The following is a 24,145-nucleotide window of genomic DNA, read 5'->3' as shown; positions in this document are numbered from 1 at the left end:
AACAACTGTTATCTCAAAGTGGTAACACTGTCATCTGGTAGTGATGATAACACTGTCATCTGGTGACACTGTCAGCTGGTAGTACTGGTAATACTGTCATCTGGTAGTGGTGACACCTGTAATCTGGTAGTAATGGTAACACCTGTCATCTGGTAGCACTGGTGACACCTGTCATCTGGTAGTAATGGTAACACTGTCATCTGGTAGTACTGCAAACACTATCATCTGGTACTGGTAACCCTTTCACCTGGTAGTACTGTTAACACAGTCATCTGGTAGTGAGAAAACTGTAATCTGGTAGTACTGTTAACACTGTGACCTTTTCCTACTGTTAACACTGTCGTCTGATAGTACTGTTAACACTGTTGTCTGATAGTACTGTTAACACTGTCGTCTGATAGTACTGTTAACACTGCCGTCTGGTGCTGGTAACACTGTCATCTGGAAGTGGTATAGCTATCATGTGGTAATACTGGTAACAACTGTCATGTGGTAGTGGTACAACTGTAATCTGGTAGTACTTGTAACACTGTCATCTGGTACTTTTACCACTGGTCATGTGGAAGTACTACTCACACTGTCAACTGGTAATTATAATCATGTCATATGGTAGTAGTAACTCTGTCTGGTAGTACTGGTAACACTGTCATCTGGTACTGGTACCACTGGTCATGTGGAAGTACTACTCACACTGTCAACTGGTAATTATAATCATGTCATATGGTAGTAGTAACTCTGTCTGGTAGTACTGGTAACACTGTCATCTGGTACTGGTACCACTGGTCATGTGGTAGTACTACTCACACGTCAACTGGTAGTTATAATCCTGTCATATAGTAGTAGTAACACTGTCTGGTAGTACTGGTAACACTGTCAACTGGTAATGGTTACTCTGTCATCTGGTAGTACTGGTAATACTGTCATCTGGTAATGGTTACCCTGTCATCTGGTGGTATTGGTAATACTGTCATCTGGTACTGGTACCACTGGTCATGTGATAGTACTACTCACACGTCAACTGGTAATTATAATCCTGTCATATAGTAGTAGTAACACTGTAATCTGATAGTACTGCTAACACTGTCATCTGGTACTGGTACCACTGGTCATGTGGTAGTACTACTCACACGTCAACCGGTAATTATAATCCTGTCATATAGTAGTAGTAACACTGTCATCTGATAGTACTGCTAACACTGTCATCTGGTACTGGTACCACTGGTCATGTGGTAGTACTACTCACACGTCAACTGGTAATTATAATCCTGTCATATAGTAGTAGTAACACTGTCTGGTAGTACTGCTAACACTGTCATCTGGTACTGGTACCACTGGTCATGTGATAGTACTACTCACACTGTCAACTGGTAATTATAATCCTGTCATATAGTAGTAGTAACACTGTCATCTGATAGTACTGCTAACACTGTCATCTGGTACTGGTACCACTGGTCATGTGGTAGTACTACTCACACTGTCAACTGGTAATTATAATCCTGTCATATAGTAGTAGTAACACTGTCATCTGATAGTACTGCTAACACTGTCATCTGGTACTGGTACCACTGGTCATGTGGTAGTACTACTCACACTGTCAACTGGTAATTATAATCCTGTCATATAGTAGTAGTAACACTGTCATCTGATAGTACTGCTAACACTGTCATCTGGTACTGGTACCACTGGTCATGCGGTAGTACTACTCACACTGTCAACTGGTAGTTATAATCATGTCATATGGTAGTAGTAACACTGTCTGGTAGTACTGGTAACACTGTCAACTGGTAATGGTTACACTGTCATCTGGTAGTACTGGTAATACTGTCATCTGGTCATGGTTACCCTGTCATCTGGTAGTATTGGTTATACTGCCATATGGTAGTACTGGTGACACTGTCATCTGGTAGTGCTTACACTGTCCACTGGTTCTACTGGTAACACTGTCATCTGGTAGCACTGGTAATCTGGTAATGGTTACCCTGTCATCTGGTAGTATTGGTAACACTGTCATCTGGTAGTGGTAAAACTGTCCACTGGTATTACTGGTAATCCTGTCATATGGTAGTAGTAACACTGTCAACTGGTAATGGTTACACTGTCATCTGGTAGTACTGGTACTACTGTCATCTGGCAATGGTTACCCTGTCATCTGGTAGTATTGGTAACACTGTCCACTGGTACTACTGGTAACACTGTCATCTGGTAGTACTGGTAATACTGTTATCTGGTAATGGTAACACTGTCATCTGGTAGTACTGGTAATACTGTTATCTGGTAATGGTGACACTGTCATCTGGTAGTACTGGTAATACTGTCATCTGGTAATGGTGACACTGTCATCTGGTAGTACTGGTAACACTGTCATCTAGTGGTTCACATAACACTGCCATCTGGTGTTGGTAAGAATGTAATATGGTAGTACTGGTAACACTCATATATTAATGGTAACACTGTCATCTGGTAATGGTAACACTGTCATCTAGTAATGGTGACACTGTCATCTAGTAATGGTAACACTGTCATCTAGTAATGGTAACACTGTCATCTAGTAATGGTAACACTGTCATCTGGTAATGGTAACACTGTCACCTAGTAATGGTAACACTGTCATCTGGTAATGGTAACACTGTCATCTAGTAATGGTAACACTGTCATCTAGTAATGGTAACACTGTCATCTAGTAATGGTAACACTGTCATCTAGTAATGGTAACACTGTCATCTAGTAATGGTAACACTGTCATCTGGTAATGGTAACACTGTCATCTGGTAGTGGTAACATTGTCTGAACCACAACTAAGTTATGCATTTAGAATATAGTATCGCATAACACTACCACTCCATAGCGCATGACACAACTACGAAAACAGTCATAATATTAATTGCTCCAGACTTCCTACGACAAAGCACAACATATAATTTTCAAATGCATTTATACATAAGCAAACATTTTAGACAATCTGACACACTCTGACACTCATCTACTGTTTGAAAGTGTGGTGTGTATTGTCAAAGACACTCATTTTACAGGCACAACTCTAGTGGTACGACCCAGTTCATCCTTTACCCCTGACTGGGCCCTGTCCAGGGAATCCTTTCCAACTCTTACCCCAGACCCGACGTGGTGCCAGACTTGAGAGATGGAGAGAGAGTGGAACTTTTGTTTACTGTACATTTTTTATTGTTTATTTCACTTTTGTTAATTTTCTATTTCACTTACTTTGGCAATGTAAACAAATAATAGAGAGAGATAGAGAAAGATTGAAAGACAGAGATGGAGGGAGATGGACAGAAAGAGAGTGACAGAGAGAGACAGAGAGAGAGACAGACAGAGATGGAGGGAGATGGACAGAAAGAGAGTGACAGAGAGAGACAGAGAGAGAGACAGACAGAGATGGAGGGAGATGGACAGAAAGAGAGTGACAGAGAGAGACAGAGAGAGAGACAGACAGAGATGGAGGGAGATGGACAGAAAGAGAGTGACAGAGAGAGACAGAGAGAGAGACAGACAGAGAAAGAAAGAAAGAGGAAGGTAAATGGGGGAAGGAGGGATAGAAGTAGATAGTTGGGGGCCTAATGCCCAACCTATTCTGCATCTCAAGCAGTCCTACGCTGCATCAATTCCTGGTTATGTAATCTCATTTACTGTGGACGTCTAAAATACCAGCCAGTGAACACTGTTTCATACATGTACTGTACAGGAGGTCAAGCCACGTACAGAGAACATTCTCCCTCTGTCTCTCTCTCGCTCTCTCCATCTCACAGACCAAAACACACACAGAGATTATCCTAATTGCAAATGCGTTGTGCCATCTGTGACTCAAGCCTCACAGTAAACAGTGCATCCTTGCCATCCCTGCCACACACAGAGAGATTGGCTGATCTCTCTCTCTCTCTCTCTCTCTCTCTCTCTCTCTGTCTCTCTCTCTCGCTCTCTCCATCTCACAGACCAAAACACACACAGAGATTATCCTAATTGCAAATGCGTTGTGCCATCTGTGACTCAAGCCTCACAGTAAACAGTGCATCCTTGCCATCCCTGCCACACACAGAGAGATTGGCTGATCTCTCTCTCTCTCTCTCTCTCTGTCTCTCTCTCTCTCTGTCTCTCTCTGTCTCTCTCTCTCTGTCCTTGGCCAGAGCTAAAGGTTTTGTGCCAAATTAAAGGAGCAGTGTACTGGGACTGAGAGGAGAACCAGTGGGTAGTGGGAAGCTTCACTTCCTCCAAGGGGCCAGGGAACCACAGAGGGGCCGTTAGCCTGGTATGAGCCCATGCCAACAAAGCTGTGTTCCTGTCTGCCTCTCTGTCAGGAGTGGGCTCTACACACAGAGAGAGTCCCCTGGGGGCCACGACCATGGGTCAGTGCCTAGACCACAGTGCCTGGACCAATACACACAGCCACTGTGTCAACTCAACCCAACACACACACTGATGTACAAAGAGGATTATCAGAGGATTAGGCTCATCCTAATATATCTATTACTTAACATATCATTTTGTTTAACAAATTATAAACTGTCTATACACACCATGTATTCATATTTAGATTCTGGATTCTGACACTGCTCACCCTAATATATCTACTTTGGATTGTTAATGTTTCAATGGAGATGTTTTTATCTCAATATCAAATCAATAGCCTCTTAGAAAGAGACACTTCTCAACTAGCTATTATTGACAGATAGGTTTGGAAAGATCTTTCTTATTCTTATTTCTTAAACTCCATCCCACCAAAACAGGTAGAAATTTCAGGCCATCTTTTCAAACAGCTCTTACACTAAAAGGGTATTATCATAATTTTCACAATTTCACAGCATTATTCCATTCAGACCCCTTGACATTATCCACATTTTTATACGTTCCAGCCTTATTCTAAAATGGATGAAATAAAAAAAATCTTCATCAATCTACACACAATACCCACTACTGACATCACAATACCCACTAATGACATCGCAATACCCACTAATGACATCACAATACCCACTAATGACAAAGCAAAAACAGGTTTCACCCCAGTCTGCGGTCCTGAGCGCTCTGGAGAAGGTTTTCATTAAGGATCTCTCTGTACTTTGCTCCGTTCATCTTTCCTTCGATCCTGACCATTCTCCTAGTCCCTGCTGCTGAAAAACATCCCCACAGCATGATGCTGCCACCACCATGCTTTACCGTAGGGGTGGTGCTAGGTTTCCCCCAGATGTGATGATCGGAATTCAGGTCAACGAGTTCAATCTTGGTTTCATCAGACCAGAGAATCTTGTTTCTCATGGTCTGAGAGTCCTTTAGGTGCCTTTCGGTAAACTCCAAACGGGCTGTCTTGTATCTTTTACTGAGGAGTGGCTTCCGTCTGGACACTCTACCATGAAGGCCTGATTGATAGAGTGCTGAGGAAATGGTTGTCCTTCTAGAAGGTTCTCCCATCTCCACAGAGAAACTCTGGAGATCTGTCAGAGTGACCACCATGTTCTTGGTCACCTCCGTGACCAAGGCCTTTCTCCCCCGATTGCTCAGTTTGTCTGGGTAGCCAGCTCTAGGAAGAGTATTGGTGGTTCCAAACTTCTTCCATTTGTTGATGGAGGCCACTGTGTTCTTGGAAACCTTCACTGCTGAAAACAAAAATGTATACCCTTCCTCAGATCTGTGTCTCGACACAATCCTGTCTTGGAGCTCTACGGACAATTTCTTAGTTTTTGCTCTGACATGTACTGTCAAGTGTGAGACCTTATATAGACAGGTGTGTGCCTTTCCAAATCATGTCCAATCAATTTAATTTACTATAATCAAGATGTAGAAACATCTCAAGGATGATCAATGGAAACAGGATGCACCTGAGCTCAATTTTGAGTCTCATAGCAAAGGGTCTGAATACTTATATAAATAAGGTATTTTTGCTTTGTTTTCCATACATTTGGAAAAACAACCTTTTACGCTGAGGGGAAAACAACTATTTAATCAATTTTAGAATAAGGCTGCAACACAACAAAATGTGGAAAAGACAAAGGGTCTGAATACTTTCCAAATATACTGCATATATAAAACACAGGACAATTATATTCTGGACTGCCCTGGGCTATAACACCTGTAGATCAGTGTACGTGACCAATAACGGTTGATTTGATTTGACACACACAGAGGATTCGAGAGCACAGAAGAAAGATAAGAACACAACAGGAGAGAAACCGGGAGAGCTTTTTCCTGCATGTTTGCTCAGGAGGTCCTTTGTGATATTTAGCTTTGAAAGCTACGTGTATTATTTTAGATTGTTTTGTGTGTTTGTGCTGCACTTTGTGTGTATGACACTTTGTTCTACAGTATCCTTTTGCCAGTGTTTATATTGAATTCCTCTACATAACTGTCAGTATAAACTGTCAACTGTTTGGCACGGATGTAGCCAGTGTCCGGTGGTACATGAAAGACAATGGGATGGGGGAAGAACTTAGGGAGAACTATTGTTTCTCCAATGATCTGATCCCGTCCACTGAAAACAGTGTTTGCACCTCCTTCCTGCAGACAAACAACCTTCACTCGCACATTATTACATTATTTTACACAGAACTTAACACATTACTTTACACATGGCACAAAACGTTTCATTTGTTTATTTTCTCTTTGTGTTTTTTTTCTGGGGTGTTCCCTCGGTGTAATTTGTTGTTGTAAGATGCTCCCTTCCAAAAGAGACCTTGGTCTCAAAGGGACTTCCTGTTAAAATAAAGGTAAAATAAATCAAACATTACACAGCGTAAGAAACAACAAGAGCATCTGCAGGAACGTCCTGAGGAAGCAATGCATCCTGTTATTCTCACTGATGGTGTGTTCGATACCTTTATGACCACACACACATGTACACACATGCAAAGAGGTGTCTAAGATCAGTGTTGAGGGGAGAGAAAATCACACACTCAGACCGGAATGATAGAATGTCCATTAGGTATGTACAGTAAGATGTGTCTGGTGTTATAAAAACCTGGTTTCTTGGTGACATAGCCTACATACATATGTGATGAACGATGTCAGCCGAGGGAAAGTGTTATTGCTTTGAATGAAAGACACGGAATTAAGCTATTATTGGTGCATTCATTTGATGTCCCTGCGCCCTTGCTTTAGTGACCCTGTCCAGTGGTCCATGGCAGCTCGGTCACAAGGCTCACCTGCCATCCCCTCTGTATCGACATCACTCCTCTGACACTTAGCATTCTCATTATTCTTCCCTTCAAAACACCATTTCAATTACCCCCAGAGCACAGGGGCCAGTGGCCTCACTGCGTAAGCACAACATGGACACACGCAGGTGGAGGCATACACGCATTGAGACACATCGAGATACACACACACACACACACACACACACACACACACACACACAGCTCCACCGTCTCAATCACACACAAATACAACACTGCCTCACACAAACACACTGTTTTATAAATACAAATTGTCACGTTTGAACATGCTGCCTTCACCATTGGCTAAATAAGAAGCCTTTAGTGCTGGGTGTTCTTATAAATATACACTTTTATGGGTTAATGTGTCCAGGGAAATGTATGCAGAGAAAATAACACAATTATCCCCTGAGTATTAATGATTTTTCACTGACTGGCTGAGATCAAAGAAACAGCATTTAGATGTCCCACCTTCATTGACTGGCTGAGATCAGAGAGACAGCATTTAGATGTCCCACCTTCACTGACTGGCTGAGATCAGAGAGACAGCATTTAGATGTCCCACCTTCACTGACTGGCTGAGATCAGAGAGACAGCATTTAGATGTCCTACCTTCATTGACTGCAGCTAACGAGGGAGATGTACAGGTAACTGCCAAAATAAAGGAAACACTTTCCCACCTCCATCAACAAAACACCAAATGATGGAACATCTTGTGGAAAAATGGTGTCGCATCCCGCCAATAGAGTTCCAGACAAATATTCAATGCCAAGGTGCATTGAAACTGTTCTGTCTCGTTGTGACTCAATGCCCTATTTAGACACTTTATGTTGGTGTTTCCTTTATTTGGGCAGTTACCTGTATATTGAATGCATATTCGTTGATAGAAGCTGATGGATTTTGTGCCCTCTGAGATGGCAATATTACAGATAAACCTCTGCACCTCATTCTCATTCTATGGAGATACAATTATGCACATTGGTTTACTGTACTTGTTAAAGGATGGGTCTCTCTTTGGGAATAACACATTCTCAGCTTTCTGTGAGAAAGTTCAGTTCAGTGAGCAGGTCTGATAGAGCATGAATCCTGCAGGTTATTTAGCTGTGTGTCTTACAAACATAGAGATGAGTACTGACACCTGTGTGTCCTTTCAGGAAGTGATTAACACTGGGCTACTGGTTGCCCACGTCAGTGACCTTCATTAGTCTTTGTGTGTGTGTGTGTTTGTGTGTGCATGCGTCTGTCTATTTTGTGCTTTGAAGTCAGGTGGCTGACTCCTATGAGCCGTAGTTACACAAAACATCCACGCTGGAAAAAAGACCCTCGGGCCACCTGGCATGTGGTCTGAAATCAACATGAGTTTGAGGAGAGAGGAGCCGCTAGGAGCACAGCCAGCCATCACTCTAGTTACATTACATCGACCACAGACTAGTGATTGCAGTGGTTGGGTGTAATGAGCGGCTCACAGGAAATCCCCCTTGGTGGGAGGAGGTAGGCTGATGAAGGCAGTGGGAGTGGAGCTGGGCTGGGAGAGAGAGGATGTGTGTGTGTGCGTGTGCTTGCGTGTATATGTGTGTGTATGTGTGTGTGTGTGTGTGTGTGTGTGTGTGCGTGTGCTTGTGTGTGTGTGTGTGTGTGTGTGTGTGTGTGTGTGTGTGTGTGTGTGTGTGTGTGTGTGTGTGTGTGTGTGTGTGTGTGTGTGTGCGTGCGCACATGCATACGTGTGTGTGTTTGTGTGTGTGCATGTGTTAAAAGGAAAGGGGGATACCTAGTCAGTTGTACAACTGAATGCATTTAACTGAAATGTGTCTTCCTGAATCAGAGAGGTGTGGGGGGCTGCCATAATCGACATCCACATCTTCGGAGTGCATGTTGTAACGGTTTTGACTTCAGGGTCGTCACAATGTGTGTGTGTGTGTGATGGAGCTTGTGTTTTTCTGCTCCTATCAGGCTACTATTACTGGGGCTTTAGACCTTTGAGCTAATGAGCCAGACAGTTAAGCTCAGAAGAGCAGCATTTACAGACTATAGGATAGGGAGAATAGATGGGTGAGGATACGACTACAGGATCGTCATAATATACTGACGAGGAGTCGAGAAGAGGTAGAGTATTCCACTGTATGGTGTGGTTATGTAAACACTATGGATGTACGTGGTCCACAGTTCCTACTGTATCCATGCTTGGATTCACAACTCTTGCAGCGCAGCTTAAAATAGCCCCTAAAGTGAAACAAGGCTGTACTGTGAAGTAACATGATACACTGTATTGTACTTGCCCTTAATAATCAGGATATTAGTCTCGTGGCTATCTGCTGATTGGTCTTAAATAAACAGTCCAGAGCTGTCCTCATTCTTACACCCCCTCCTCCTCCTCCTCCCACTCCAAAGAACCCTCAGGATCAACAGAACAACAACTTCACAATGTTCTCAGGATGTTCCCAGATTTCTGTGCTTCTGTTATCTAATTAAATGTTCCTTAGAGCGGTAGGAGGAATCTCCTGCTGCTGTCCGACCTTGTTTAGTGACCAGCAACCTCATCTCGGATAGGAACGCATAATGTGTGCGTGCCTGCGTGTGTGTGTGTGTGTGTGTGTGTGTGTGTGTGTGTGTGTATGTTTGTGTGTGTTTGTGTAGCAGTGGGGGGTTCTTAAGGAGACTTCATATTAGGTTCTCCAAGGCAAAGTGAACGTCTGTGTCTCGAGTACTCCCTTAAAATACTTTAGCTTGAAAAACAGGAGAAAAGTGGCAATAATACTGTTTGTCCCTCTTGAGATGCAGTAGCAACAACATAGCCAGTTTACACTTCCTCAAAATTGTCACGCCCTGGTCTTAGTATTTTGTCTTTTCTTTATTTATTTGGTCAGGCCAGGGTGTGACTTGGGTTTATTTTGTGTTGTGTTTTTGTATGGGGGTTTTTCATAGGTTTTGGGATTGTGGCTTAGTGGGGTTTTCTAGCAAAGTCTATGGTTGCCTGAGGCGTTCTCAATCAGAGGCAGGTGATTCTTGTTGTCTCTGATTGGGAACCATATTTAGGCAGCCATATTCTTTGAGTGTTTTGTGGGTGATTGTTCCTGTCTCAGTGTTTTGTATTCACCAGATAGGCTGTATAGGTTTTCACGTTCCGTTTGTTGTTTTGTATTATCGTGTGTCATCTTCATTAAATATGTATCGAACTAACCACGCTACATTTTGGTCCGACTCTCTTTCGACGGAAGAAAACCGTAACAAAAATAGTCAGAATTAATCTAAAATAATCCAAGAAATCTGTTAGAAATGTTTACAGAGGATGTTTGATGCAGAATTTCTCAAGTGAAAAAATGTACATGAAAACTAGTCATCTTTCATTGAATGACAATAAACATCCATCATTCTCACTCCTACTAGGAAAAGTAATGTCCACCAAACAGAGACAAATATTTTTTTCGCAAACCCTGCTGAACACCACAACTAACAAAAATGTCACAAAGTGTACTCATAATATATGCGCAAACTTTTTTGACTGGGAAGCATGCGACAGGCTTAAGGCCAGGGCCTGTCAAAAAGTACATTTCCACAAGGCTGCAGTAATTATAGTCGTACCGGTTGGCGCTCAATGTTAAATTAAAATCTCCTTATTATCATAGCTAAGCCAGTATGAAACCAATGTTCATGAAAATTCACAAATCAACTTGATTCGTCATGATCTGTCTGGCCGTTGACCGATAACCACTATAACGGATTGTTGACAGGGTCGTTAGTTCTATTACTCTGGCCCAGGTTGAACAGAGCAATGGCCCATCCCGCCATCGGGCGAAAAAAGGGAGGGTGGAGGATCCTTCTCAAAACAAGCAGTAATCTTTGCCAGACAGTAAAAAGGCAGCATGGTGCGTCGTCCACAAACATACAACATCTCTATTCCTTAAAATAAATGTTTACATTTTCTATTTAGTTTTCATTAGGAAGGCAGATAAAGGTTTTTTTATAAAAAGCAATCACTTCTGCATTTGAAAACAGAATCTTACTCATCACTCCTGCTTGACTACACCACTTTCTTTTGAGCCGCCTTCACCGTCGTTGGCCAGAGCGGGGCACCTGCTTCACGCCCAGCAGGCAGCCCAGTTCAAAAAAGAAATGCAATCACTTCTCACCCAGTAACCCAGGCCAAATAAAGGAACCCCCTCACTGCTTGCTTGCGCCACCTGTGCACTGTCAAAACATGCAAGAAAAATAAATGTTCAATCAGTACTGAGTGAATGAACAACTAAAGCAATTTTGGAATGAACGTGGCTGTCATCTCCAGACTGTCCATTGAAATGCAGTGTTAAGTTGACTTACCTCTAACACAGTGTTTGTAAAGTGACGGTTAGCGTCACCACCCTGGGATTTGAAAGTCCTGGGATATTTTGACCAAAAAATGTAGTGTATAGTTTTTGACACCCCCGCTCTTCCTGACACACACACTGGTGCACACACACATGGTGTGTGCTTATTTGAATTTATTAGGTGTCTCTTAAAGGAGCCTTTGGGTTGGTTGGGCATCGTTGAGTGGCAAGGTGACGAAGTGGGACCTGTACTTGTACTAGTGTCCGTGTCTTGCTACTACAGAGGAGAGAACGGTGGCGAGACCAGCTCTCAAACTCTCAAGTAAGTTGTTGTTGCCCTCAACCGTCAGATGCACACCATCCCTACGGCACATCCCATGGACACACTGCTTAATGGCAGGTTGGCGGATTGTGGGCATGCACCTATCCCGTAGAAATGTGCAAACCTGCTGATTCATTTATCACCAGGCCATCTCTATGGGAATATTTCTGTCATTTGAGAAGCTAAGAAATTTGTCAAGCTGGCCAAAGTGGATCTGACAAACAACTTCAGCACATACACATGTACACAGTAGACTAGCCTACATCACACACATCACACATCAGTAGCACTTATGTATGTTTTCATATTTATACTGCCATTTAAAAATGGGGGAATGTGTGCTCTTTTACTGGACTTTGACAGCTGTGTACAGCATTACTAAGAGCATTTGCAGCTAAATGATTAAGAGTGAGAAACTTACAGACACACAAATATCATACCCCCAATATATGATAACCTCTCACCATTACAAGAACAGGTGAGTTTAGCATGTCTTGGAGGTATGATATTTGTGCGTCTATAACTATCTCACTCATCGTTATTCACAATTCATTCAGGATTATTTGTAAACATGGTCGCATCCACATGAATGTAGAAGTGTTTAAGAGAGATCAGAGAAAAGTTTTCCAGTTTACTCCATATTGGCTTAAATTGGTTTCTGGTTTTTGCTTCCCTCCGGAAAATCAGCTGTTAATATTAAATAAATACTAACAACTACATTATTTCCATTGCCATTTGTGATTATTGTTTACTTTTACTTAACTTTTATTTCTGTGTTATATTGTATTATAACGTTGTATAATAATGCAGCATGCCTAAGGCACGTTCACGCAGATGAGCAGGGATCCTGGACATCTTTCTTTTGGTGTTTTTCAGAGTCAGTAGAAAGGCCTCTTTAGTGTCCTAAGTTTTCATAACTGTGACCTTAATTGCCTAGCGTCTGCAAGCTGTTAGTGTCTTAACGACCATTCCACAGGTGCATATTCATTAATTGTTTATGGTTCATTGAACAAGCATGGGAAACAGTGTTTAAACCCTTTACAATGAAGATCTGTAAAGTTATTTGGATTTTTATATGAGTTTATATGAGTGACCATGTTGAACACACCAACCCCTGTTGTTAAGTTGGGTACACACTGACCAACAAAGGTGTTACACTGCTCAAAAAAATAAAGGGAACACTTAAACAACACATCCTAGATCTGAATGAATTAAATATTCTTATTAAATACTTTTTTTCTTTACATAGTTGAATGTGCTGACAACAAAATCACACAAAAATGATCAATGGAAATCAAATTTATCTACCCATGGAGGTCTGGATTTGGAGTCACACTCAAAATTAAAGTGGAAAACCACACTACAGGCTGATCCAACTTTGATATAATGTCCTTAAAACAAGTCAAAATGAGGCTCAGTAGTGTGTGTGGCCTCCACATGCCTGTATGACCTCCCTACAATGCCTGGGCATGCTCCTGATGAGGTGGTGGATGGTTTCCTGAGGGATCTCCTCCCAGACCTGGACTAAAGCATCCACCAACTCCTGGACAGTCTGTGGTGCAACGTGATGTCCCAGATGTGCTCAATTGGATTCAGGTCTGGGGAATGGGCAGGCCAGTCCATAGCATCAATGCCTTCTTCTTGCAGGAACTGCTGACACACTCCAGCCACATGAGGTGTAGCATTGTCTTGCATTAGGAGGAACCCAGGGCCAACCGCACCAGCATATGGTCTCACAAGGGGTCTGGGGATTTCATCTCGGTACCTAATGGCAGTCAGGCTACCTCTGGCGAGCACTTGGAGGGCTATACGGCCCCCCAAAGACCCACGGCCCACCCCACACCATGACTGACCCACCGCCAAACCGGTCATGATGGAGGATGTTGCAGGCAGCAGAACGTTCTCCACGGCGTCTCCAGACTGTCACGTCTGTCACATGTGCTCAGTGTGAACATGCTTTCATCTGTGAAGAGCACAGGGCGCCAGTGGCAAATTTGCCAATCTTGGTGTTCTCTGGCAAATGCCAAACGTCCTGCACGGTGTTGGGCTGTATAAGCACAACCCCCACCTGTGGACGTCGGGCCCTCATACCACCCTCATGGAGTCTGTTTCTGACCGTTTGAGCAGACACAAGCACATTTGTGGCCTGCTGGAGGTCATTTTGCAGGCCTCTGGCAGTGCTCCTCCTGCTCCTCCTTGCACAAAGGTGGAGGTAGCGGTCCTGCTGCTGGGTTGTTGCCCTCCTACGGCCTCCTCCACGTCTCCTGATGTACTGGCCTGTCTCCTGGTAGCGCCTCCATGCTCTGGACACTACGCTGACAGACACAGCAAACCTTCTTGCCACAGCTCTCATTGATGTTCCATCCTGGATGAGCTGCACTACCTGAGCCACTTGTGTGGGTTGTAGACTCCGTATCATGCTACCACTAGAGTGAAAGTACCGCCAGCATTCAAAATTGACCAAAACATCAGCCAGGAAGCATAGGAACTGAGAAGTGGTCTGTGGTCCCCACCTGCAGAACCACTCCTTTATTGGGGGTGTCTTGCTAATTGCCTATAGTTTCCACCTGTTGTCTATTCCATTTGCACAACAGCATGTGAAATGTATTGTCAATCAGTGTTGCTTCCTAAGTGAACAGTTTGATTTCACAGAAGTGTGATTGACTTGGAGTTACATTGTGTTGTTTAAGTGTTCCCTTTATTTTTTTGAGCAGTGTATTTATTTTTCAATGGCATGTATTGTTAAAATATAGGTTTAAGGAAATACAGGCAGGCGCCACATTACTACAAGACAAAATAGCTCAATGAAGCCTGTTGGTCTTTAAGTCTATAAGTATAGAAGTAAAGCTTGCTTTCATATAATAAAAAAAAGCTTGTAAAGGTAGTGGAAGGAGCTAATGTCTTAGTGTAAGCTGGGGAAAATGCAATACATTGCCTTGTATACTGTACAAATCACGTTGTTGTGGGAGCCCCTCCTCTAAGAGAATGAATTAGGCTGTTTGAGAAGTTTGGAATTGTAAGCAACCTGCCTACACATTGTTGGAAGTACAATAGACCAACAGAGCTACTGTAGTAGGTCAAAGCTGTGTGCTGGAAAATCTTGGTAAAGCATGCGTGGAGTACACGTTGTGGGGCTCATGTGAATGTCCTTTCATTTTAGGCTTCAGACCAATTCCTACTTCTCACTTAAAACATCATTTTTTGACTTGAATTAACTAATAGTTCTAGTCGAAGCTAGGACTGCAGACTCCTAATAAGTGCACTATGGATAAGTACTTCCTGATAAGCACAAACTCATTCACAATTCAAGTGCTCTACATTATTTCTAATGACTGGAGATCTGCATGCTCTGGTTCAGTGCATGCATTCACAACTGTCCCAAGCCAATCCACAGTGGTGGAAAAAGTACTCAATTGTCATACTTGAGTAAAAGTAAAGATTAGAAAATGACCCAATAGAATAGAAAATGACCCAAATAAAAGTGAAAGTCGCCCAGTAAAATACTAATTGAATAAAGGTCTAAAAGTATCTGGGTTTACATTTACTTAAATACAGTGGTAGAAAAAGTACTCAATTGTCATAATGTTACTGGAGTAAAATTCCTTATATTAAGCAAACATTTTGGCCGTAAAAACTTTAGTTTTTTGTTTTTACAGTCAAGACACCCAGGGGCACACTTCACCACTCAGACATCACTTAGAAACACAGTATATGTGTTTAGTGAGTGTGCCAGATGAGAGGCAGTAGTGATGACAACACGTTATATTGATAGATGTGTGATTTGGGCCATATTGCTGTCCTGCCTGAGCTTTCGAAATGTAACGAATACTCTTGGGTGTAAGGGGAAATTTCTGGGAGTAAAAAGTACATACATTTATTTTCTTTAGGAACGTAGTGTAGTAAAAGTAAAAGTTGTTAAAAATATAAATAATAAAGTAAAGTACAGACACCCCAAAAAACGTCGTATTTTGACTTAGTTACTTTACACGACTGCCAATGCATATTTCTGGAGTTGTAGTGATTGACTGCATCTGGTTTATTAGGGTTTTAATAGATAGCTGACACAGTATATTACCATACTGGAACAGACCTCTTAGAGATAGAGGCACAGAGAAGGGGAAGGACAGAGCAGAGGTCTCCCTGAAAACAGCAGCAGTAAATAATGATGAACGTTTTCCTCGTCTATTTGCACTGCTCTGTCCACTAACCCCAACCCCCCACTGGCCCCTCTAGACTCCACTAGTCCCTACCCCCCCCCACTGGCCCCTCTAGACTCCACTAGCCTCCGGCTCAGGAAAACCTCCTAGGACCTAGTAATATGATTAAGGAATTATGGTCCATACCTCTAAGCATTATGTCTTACAGCTGCTTAAGTTAAGCCCACCCTGACATGGTGACACCATGGGCATTAGTCTCTGCTATAGACAACTGTTTGTTGTTTGGCAAGGTAGTAGACCCCCACTGCAGAATAATAAAGTCCAATATGCCATACATATTGTCTGCGTCCCAAAAAGCACCCTATCCCATTAGTGTAATACTTTTAACCAGGGACCATAGGGATTTGGTCAAAAGCAGTCCATTATAGGGAATAGGGTGTCATTTGGGACGCAGGCATCATGCTGATAAATCATGTCAGTAAATGAATGAATGGATATTATCATATAGGCCATGGTCAGTGCCAACGTTCTGGAGATGGGATTTATGGAACAGTTCTCTCTGAATGGGACCCGAGGGCCACATAGATTTACTTCCAGATATTAAAGAAACATCTTCTCAGCCACTTTTCAGCAGTTTGCTTGCAAAATGTAACATGGCAGCAAAACATATTTAAATGTACCATAATATTTTTGTATGTGTATTATCAAATATTGAGGGTTATTTTAATTGTAGGCTACAGTTTCATATTATTATGATTATTATCATTGTTTCATTTAACTGCTGGACTGCTGTGTCAAATATTCATATTGATCAAGATAGTTTTCTGTAAAAGGTGTGCTTGGATATTCATTTGGAAAAGGGTCAATATATATGGTAAAATATACCTACCGATGGGTAAGGCTAGGAAGAACGGCAGCCAGCAAAGCGTAAACATTCCAACCACGACCCCCAAAGTTTTAGCTGCTTTCTTCTCCCGGGAGAATTTCAGAAGTTTCACTGCCAGGGAGCTCCTCGCCTGGGTTGCACGGCCCTTGCTGGTGCCTCCGCCTGTGTCATCATGCATCTGGGATCCCCTGTGGATCCTGAGCGTCAGCTCACTCGTATTCATCCTCTCTCTCATCACCCCAGCCTCCAGGTTCTTGGTGGTTCGCTTGGCGACCACATAAACCCTAAAATACATGGACAAGATAACAACCAACGGTATATAGAAGGACCCGAGGGAGGAAAAGAGTGCGTAAAATGGTTCCTCTGTGATGAGGCACACCGTGGCGTCCGGCGATGGCGGCTGCTTCCACCCAAGGAGGGGTCCAATGGAGATGACCACCGAGAGCACCCACACCCCGAGCATGGCCAGAAGTGCCCGCTTCTCGGTCACTATGCTCAGGTACTGCAGCGGGTGGCTCACCCCGATGTAACGGTCGATTGAAATGACGCACAGGCTCATAATGGATGCGGTGCAGCACAAAACATCCACCGCTGCCCAGATGTCACAGAAGACCCTGCCGAACACCCAGTAGTTGAGGATCTCCAGGGTGGCAGACACCGGCAGCACGGTGGTGCCCAGCAGCAGGTCGGCGATGGCCAGGTTGATAATGAAGTAGTTGGTCGGAGTTCGCAGGTGCCTGTTGGTCACCACCGCCAGGATGACAAGGATGTTGCCCACGATGGCAAACACGATGAAAGCTCCCAGAACCAAGCCAAGCAGGATGGCGCGGGTAAGATCCACTTCATCGATCTCCGTCCCGTTGCCAGTGGCGTTTGTGGAGTTGACAGGCGACTCTGACAACCACGGTATCCCCACTTTCCCGCCCTGAAATTCCAATAAGGAACCATTTCCCCATAAGTTGGCATCGTCAGTGCTCAAATTCATTTTGACTAAAGAGGTCCTCCATAGCAGGTTTCTAATCACATGGAGCTGTAGCAAAATAAAACAAGCAACACCATCCCGAAATAAATCTGCTCGACCAAGTGTTGTTAGGCTACATGACTAAAGGAGAGGTTATCAAGGATTAAAACAAAATGTCCCAAATGGTGCATTTTCTTAACGTCCCACTCAGTTAATTGTATCTTAAAGGTCTTGTCACATCTGTCCAATTGCAGTGCAGTTGTCTTTCTCTGTCTTCTCTGGGAACTGTCTGCATGAAAAGTATCGAGCAGTCCCCCCTGTGCCTCCTGTCAAACCTCACTGCTCAGCGCGCTGCACTGTATGTGCTTCAGCAGCTCTCTCCTTAATGCAGCTTGACTGTATGAATTGGTAGATAGATATACGGCCGAACAGAAGAGACGTACTGTATATGACGCATATTAGGCCTACGCAGTAGCCCAAGAATAACTGCACTAAGGAAAATGTCTGTGGCAGCACAGAAAACGCATGGATTTCTGTGTTGGTTTTGTGGTGAGGTCTATGCATGCAACTTTTTCATGAGTTGGGCTGGGAGTGGACTATTGGCTGTGATGTCATTGATGTATTTTTTCAGATGAGTTGATTAGATTGTTGTTTTGGGAGCTTAGTCTATAGGCTACTATGTTATGCAGGATGTGGCAGGGGTTCAAGTGGGATTTTTCTGGTGGAAAATACAATTTGATTGAAGGGCTAAACTAAAATCAAACAATTGTGCCTTTATGTTCATAATGGGTTTCAATGAGAGCTGATGCTGCTATGCAATGAATTCCTTAAAAAAAACATTCTCCAACAAATCACTCACGACATTATCACGACCACGCATTTTATGTGAGGAGAAGCTGTCTGATCAAAACATGGAATGGCTCAAATTTGGCTTTGGATTTGTCTACGTTTTCAGAAGGAATTATTCCCTCAATCTCTCTATCCACCATGAAACTCCACAATATTCAGGTAATATGAACAACGTTCAGAAATACATAATCGAAAAGTCTACCACTACAAATCTTAAACTGGATTTTGGAGGTGGGCTTTAGCACATTATACCCTGGGCATCTCACTAGGTTGAATATCTTGGGCATCGCACTAGGTTGAATATCTTGGGCATCGCACTAGGTTGAATATCTTGGGCATCGCATTAGGTTGAATATCTTGGGCATCGCACAAGGTTGAATATCTTGGGCATCGCACTAGGTTGTATATCTTGGGCATCGCACAAGGTTGAATATCTTGGGCATCGCACTAGGTTGAATATCTTGGGCATCGCACTAGGTTGAATATCTTGGGCATCGCACAAGGTTGAATATCTTGGGCATCGCACTAGGTTGAATATCTTGGGCATCGCACTAGGTTGAATATCTTGGGCATCGCACAAGGTTGAATATCTTGGGCATCGCACTAGGTTGAATATCTTGGGCATCGCACTAGGTTGAATATCTTGGGCATCGCACAAGGTTGAATATCTTGGGCATCGCACTAGGTTGAATATCTTGGGCATCGCACTAGGTTGAATATCTTGGGCATCACACTAGGTTGAATATCTTGGGCATTGAAAACATTGAAGGTTTTTCTGTGCCTCTTGTCTTGATCGGTCATTTAGTTCAAATGGAGTGGAGGCTTAAAGGGAATCAATAAGGTGAACAAGTACATGGCTGAATGTTGCCTGTGTTTTTACCGATAGAATAATACTAGTTAGCAATGCATAGCTGTTAACATTTCTTTCCCTGTCAAGACAGACTAACATCTTATCATTAAGATTCAGGTGAATATATTTTTCCCACAGGTGTTGCAGTCGCTGTAAAAAATATATTTTTGTATCAACCCCTCCAACAATTACTTCAACTAATCACATGTAAATTGGTTTGGTCGTTCCATTTGAAAAATACTACATTTGTTGAAACCAAATATTTCATTCAATACCAACTGTTATTTGATTATTACCAAACCTATTTGTCAAGTTGCAACCTATGTCTTTCAACACTCACTTTTCCCCTTTGGTTAAACCTAATAAATAACAAATAAAACAAATATTTAATATAAATACAACCCATTGTTTTTATCCCGTTCCAAGTAAAAATAAATATGTTGAATGACCTAATCACATTTCTTCAATTGACTTACTATGAACGAAATAAATTCCCTGGACATAGAGAAATAAGTTGGTTCAATAACTTGAAATAATTTTCCAAACATATTCTTTACACAAGACTGTCATATATAGCAGACACAATATCTAAACCTTACCCTTCTCTTTAATAGCACATGCACTTACAGTATGTAAGTCAAATTACAAATGGTGGCGGTGTGTCAGCTGAAGTTCGAATAACAAATGCAAAAGAGCACATTAACTGGAGTCACATTCATTCTCAAGGGCGGGCAAAAAGAACAGGCAGAGAGCCAAGTCATCAATAAGCCACGCCTCCAACTCTTCTGATAGGCTCCCACCACTACATTCAATGCACATGCGCGTGAGGTGTTGAAAGCAATTTAAAAGCTTTCGTTCAATTAATAAAATCATATTTGATCAGACACATTGAATAATAGGTTGAACGAATCCAAATCGTAGTTTTTAATCATTCCAATCAGTATAAGTACTCCAAATGAACAACAGTTTAGTCCCACTTTTCACAGTGTGGGCTCTAGGGTGGTCTAATGGAAGAGATAGTTCATGCATTTGCAGAACAATTTATGTTCTTGTCCAATTTTTGCCATTCAGGCGTTTCAATTACTGCTTTGGCCCAGACCGGATTTCTTGTCTAGGATAATTATGCAGCCATACATATGAAATACTACTGTACTGTATCTACTGTATACTGCAGCTTCCGTGTATACTGTCACTGTCTGGAACCTAAACTACCTTGTGTGTATATAGAAAGAACATTCCTACACTGCTCAGCATGCATTGGTGATGGATTGAGGTGTTTTTACAGGCTTATGTAATGGAAGCAAATTAAAGTCCTAATAATAGCTATTTTTTCTGTAGCTTGTTCGCAAATACTCTGGGTTGCATATCACCTTTGAGTTCTTCTTCACCACACCTGTTTCCAATAGGGGTTCAGAGCAGTTTGGTCATTGTAATGCCACACCACATTCATTCATATTGTTCTGTGTGTTCCGGTCCAGCACGGGCCACAAGTCCATATAACAAGGGATTACTAATGTTAACATATCTGGAAAAGTTTACAGGTGATTCTGAGCAACGCCCTAACTTCCCAAACGTCTCATGTAATTGTCTTTGTTTAGGGAAGACAAAATCCTTTAAAACAAGAGAAACTATTTTTTGATTATGTCTGAAACACTTTGCTGCCACAGGACCTGTTCTCTTCGCAGTACGTCCAGTCAATATACATTTTTTGATTATGTTGCTGGCCACAGGCCCTTTCGTACTCTCGCTCCTCTCGCTCCTCTCCGCCCTCTCTATGTTTTTATTATTATTATTTCTACTAGTCTTCTGGAGCAGACTGACTGAGTCCCTGGAGATTGTGATTGAGCATCAAGCGATGAGAGCCATATGTGTAAGACGGCATGCAGGGGAGAGGGAAAGAGAGAGCAGATAATTTAGGAGGAAATCAAAAAGAGAAGGTAAATCCATGAAGAACCAATTCAAGGAGTTCAGATCTTTATCAATGCAAGTCCTTAATAGCAGGAAAGAAAGAAGGAGAGAGGGTCAAAAAAGCTCTAGAGTCCATTAAAGATTTTCAGAGTGAGTTAATGTAACAGACCTCCGGAAACCCTTCAGAGGGGACAGTCTTGCAAGAAAGAGCTTCAGCACACAGCCATGTCCATATCTGGAAAAGTTTGAGGAAAGAGAAGTCTTTGTCTTTGAGAGAAGACAAAATCCTTTAAAACAAGAGAAAATTTTTGATGTTGCTTGGAGAGAGAGTGAGTCTTCTGGAAGAGACTGAGGAGATTGTGATTGGGCATCAAGAGAGAGATGTGGGGGTGAGAGAGAGAGAGAGTGAGTGAGGGAAGAGGAAAAGAGAGAGGGAAAAGAGGGAGAGAGAGAGGGGGGAGAGAGAGAGGGTGAGAGAGAGAGAGACAGAGAGAGAGAGCAGAGAGAGAGGGAATGAGAGGGAAAGAGAGAGAGAGAAGAAGATAGGGAAACAGAGTGAGGTGAAAAAAGGGAGAGAGAGAGGAGAGAGAGAGGGAGCGAGAGAGAGAGAGAGAGAGAGGAAGAGAGGGAAACAGAGTGAGGTGAAAAAAGGGAGAGAGGCAGAGAGGAAGGCGGAGAGAGGGAAAGAAAGAGAGAGAGCGTGAGAGAGGGAGAGAGGGGAGGACAGAGAGAGAGAGAAAGAGGGAGAGAGAGAGAAACAGAGTGAGGTGAAAAAAAGGAGAGGGAGAGAGGGAAAGAGAGAGAGAGAGAGAGAGAGAGAGAGAGAGAGAGAGAGGAAGAGAGGGAGACAGAGCTCCAGTCTCTCACTCATCACCTAGCATTGCGCACCACACATAGTTTGCTACATAAACCCTTCTCCAATGGCACGCAACAACAATCAGCACACAACACCATTAAGCAAGCTCATGTATTCACTAAAAGACACTGCATACATTAGCTCAGCCATTGGGACACGTAGGGGGTAGGTTAGGGACCTTTACCTGTAATGTATACTCAGTAACTCAAGACTACGTTAGCCTACTGAGCCAAAGCCTCCACTTGCTAACCTCTAAACATTGAATTCAACCATATCGCTATCCTCAGGTCTCTTGCGATCTCTCTACAACAGCCAAGTCATTGAACTATCCCATCCACAATGAGAAAGCCAGCCATGTAAAACGTCAGAATGGTGAAAGTTGGATACATATTTTGTGCTCTCCAGGGACAGACATCGTGGTCCTGTTGAATGTTTCTGTGTTATACGATGACTCGAAGTGACAGAAGATATTTTGGAATGGAAATTCAAATGACTCACTCTACCTCCTGAGAATGGCACATGAAATGGGAACTGAAATTAGCCAGTCGTTCATGGTTTGATTTGAATGAATTACACAGAGGGAATAGCACTGGAGTGATGTTACGCTTGAGTGGTTACATTGTGATTACATTTCACCGTCGTTACTTTTTTCATTTCTACTAATACAGAGCAGTTTGAGTTGTTTCACACCCCTCAAAACAACAGTGCGGCAGCTGAATGGCTTTTGTTTCGGAATAATGGCGTGTTTCTTTTATTCTTCTTATTTCATACAGATATTTTTGTCATGCCTTTGCAACTTGAACATGGATTCTTAATATGCAGTACATCCCAGCAAATTGAGCACTTGGTTGAGATTGAATAACTCCCTTGACAGAGACAGCCATACAATAAGTATTTCAGATCAAATGTTATACAATAGAACACATTTCCCCTCTTCCTAACCCCAAAAGGCTGATAATTCAGTTGGATCATGTGGTCTGTTGGGGTTCGGGCCTACACAGCACTCCTATAGAATGTTTAGGGCTATTCTGATGAAGTACATCCGCAGACACCGGTGGGATGGTTTCTCATTCATGCATTATATTGTGTTACTCTCTTCTGGTTGAACTACAGCATATCTCAGCGCTCTTATATACAGTGGTTCTTTATCCCTTTCTCTTTTTCTTCCTGATTAGGGATCTCAAATGTCTTTGGGGATTGTCAAGGGTTACTACTTACCCCAACCCTGTCCCTTCAAATCACTGGCCATCCAGGAATGGAGATAAGGAAAGAAAGATGGTTCTGAGAATTGGCACACAGCCAAAGCCCTCTTAACGTATTGACTTAAACCTATCCCTATAGATTGCCAGTGTAATATGGATTTCTGGACCTGTCAATCACAGACGTCTTAGGCGTTGTAAAGTTCAGAGAGGCTTCTCAGGTTTCAGTCCCTAGATTAGCCATTAAGACCTTTCTCACAGTATTAACACAGGGGCTGAGTCCAAAATGGCATCCTATTCCTTATATAGTGCACTACTTTTGACCACAACCATATAGGCCCTGGTCAAAAGTAGTGCGCTATAAAGGGAATGGGGTGTCAATTAGGGTGTGGACAGGACGTTCTAATCACATTAATAGTCCCATATTAACTCTTCCCAGAGGCCTTGTTGTTGCTATGTTGAGCGCTGCACAGCACAGTTCAGAACAGTTCAGTTCAGAACAGCACAGTTCAGAACAGTTCAGTTCAGAACAGCACAGAACAGCACAGTTCAGAACAATTCAGAACAGCGCAGAACAGAACAGTTCAGAACAGCACAGAACAACACAGTTCAGTTCAGAACAGCACAGTTCAGAACAGCTTAGAACAGCACAGTTCAGTTCAGAACAGAACAGCACAGTTCAGAACAGTTCAGCAC

At 42.7% G+C, this 24,145-nt stretch overlaps 1 protein-coding gene across 2 annotated transcripts in view; it reads right to left on the bottom strand.

Annotated features, from left to right (window-relative positions):
* LOC112256062 (alpha-1A adrenergic receptor) overlaps positions 1–18,336 on the bottom strand; it is a 29,041-nt gene extending 10,705 nt beyond the window's left edge. For both annotated transcript variants that reach the window (XR_002954361.2, XM_024429017.2), the window contains exon 1: positions 16,830–18,336. Coding sequence is in view for 1 of the 2 variants with exons in the window: in XM_024429017.2 (XP_024284785.1) it covers positions 16,830–17,811 (982 nt within the window). In the remaining variant the exon portion in view is untranslated. The remainder of the gene's footprint in view (positions 1–16,829) is intronic.
* Positions 18,337–24,145: the final 5,809 nt, after the last annotated feature.

The sequence above is a fragment of the Oncorhynchus tshawytscha genome, linkage group LG08 (genome assembly GCF_018296145.1).
Source record: "Oncorhynchus tshawytscha isolate Ot180627B linkage group LG08, Otsh_v2.0, whole genome shotgun sequence".
In the NCBI taxonomy this organism is placed as follows: Eukaryota; Metazoa; Chordata; class Actinopteri; order Salmoniformes; family Salmonidae; genus Oncorhynchus; species Oncorhynchus tshawytscha.
The sequence above is the reverse complement of the archived record's forward strand: the minus strand, read 5'-3'. Positions and strand labels throughout refer to the sequence as shown.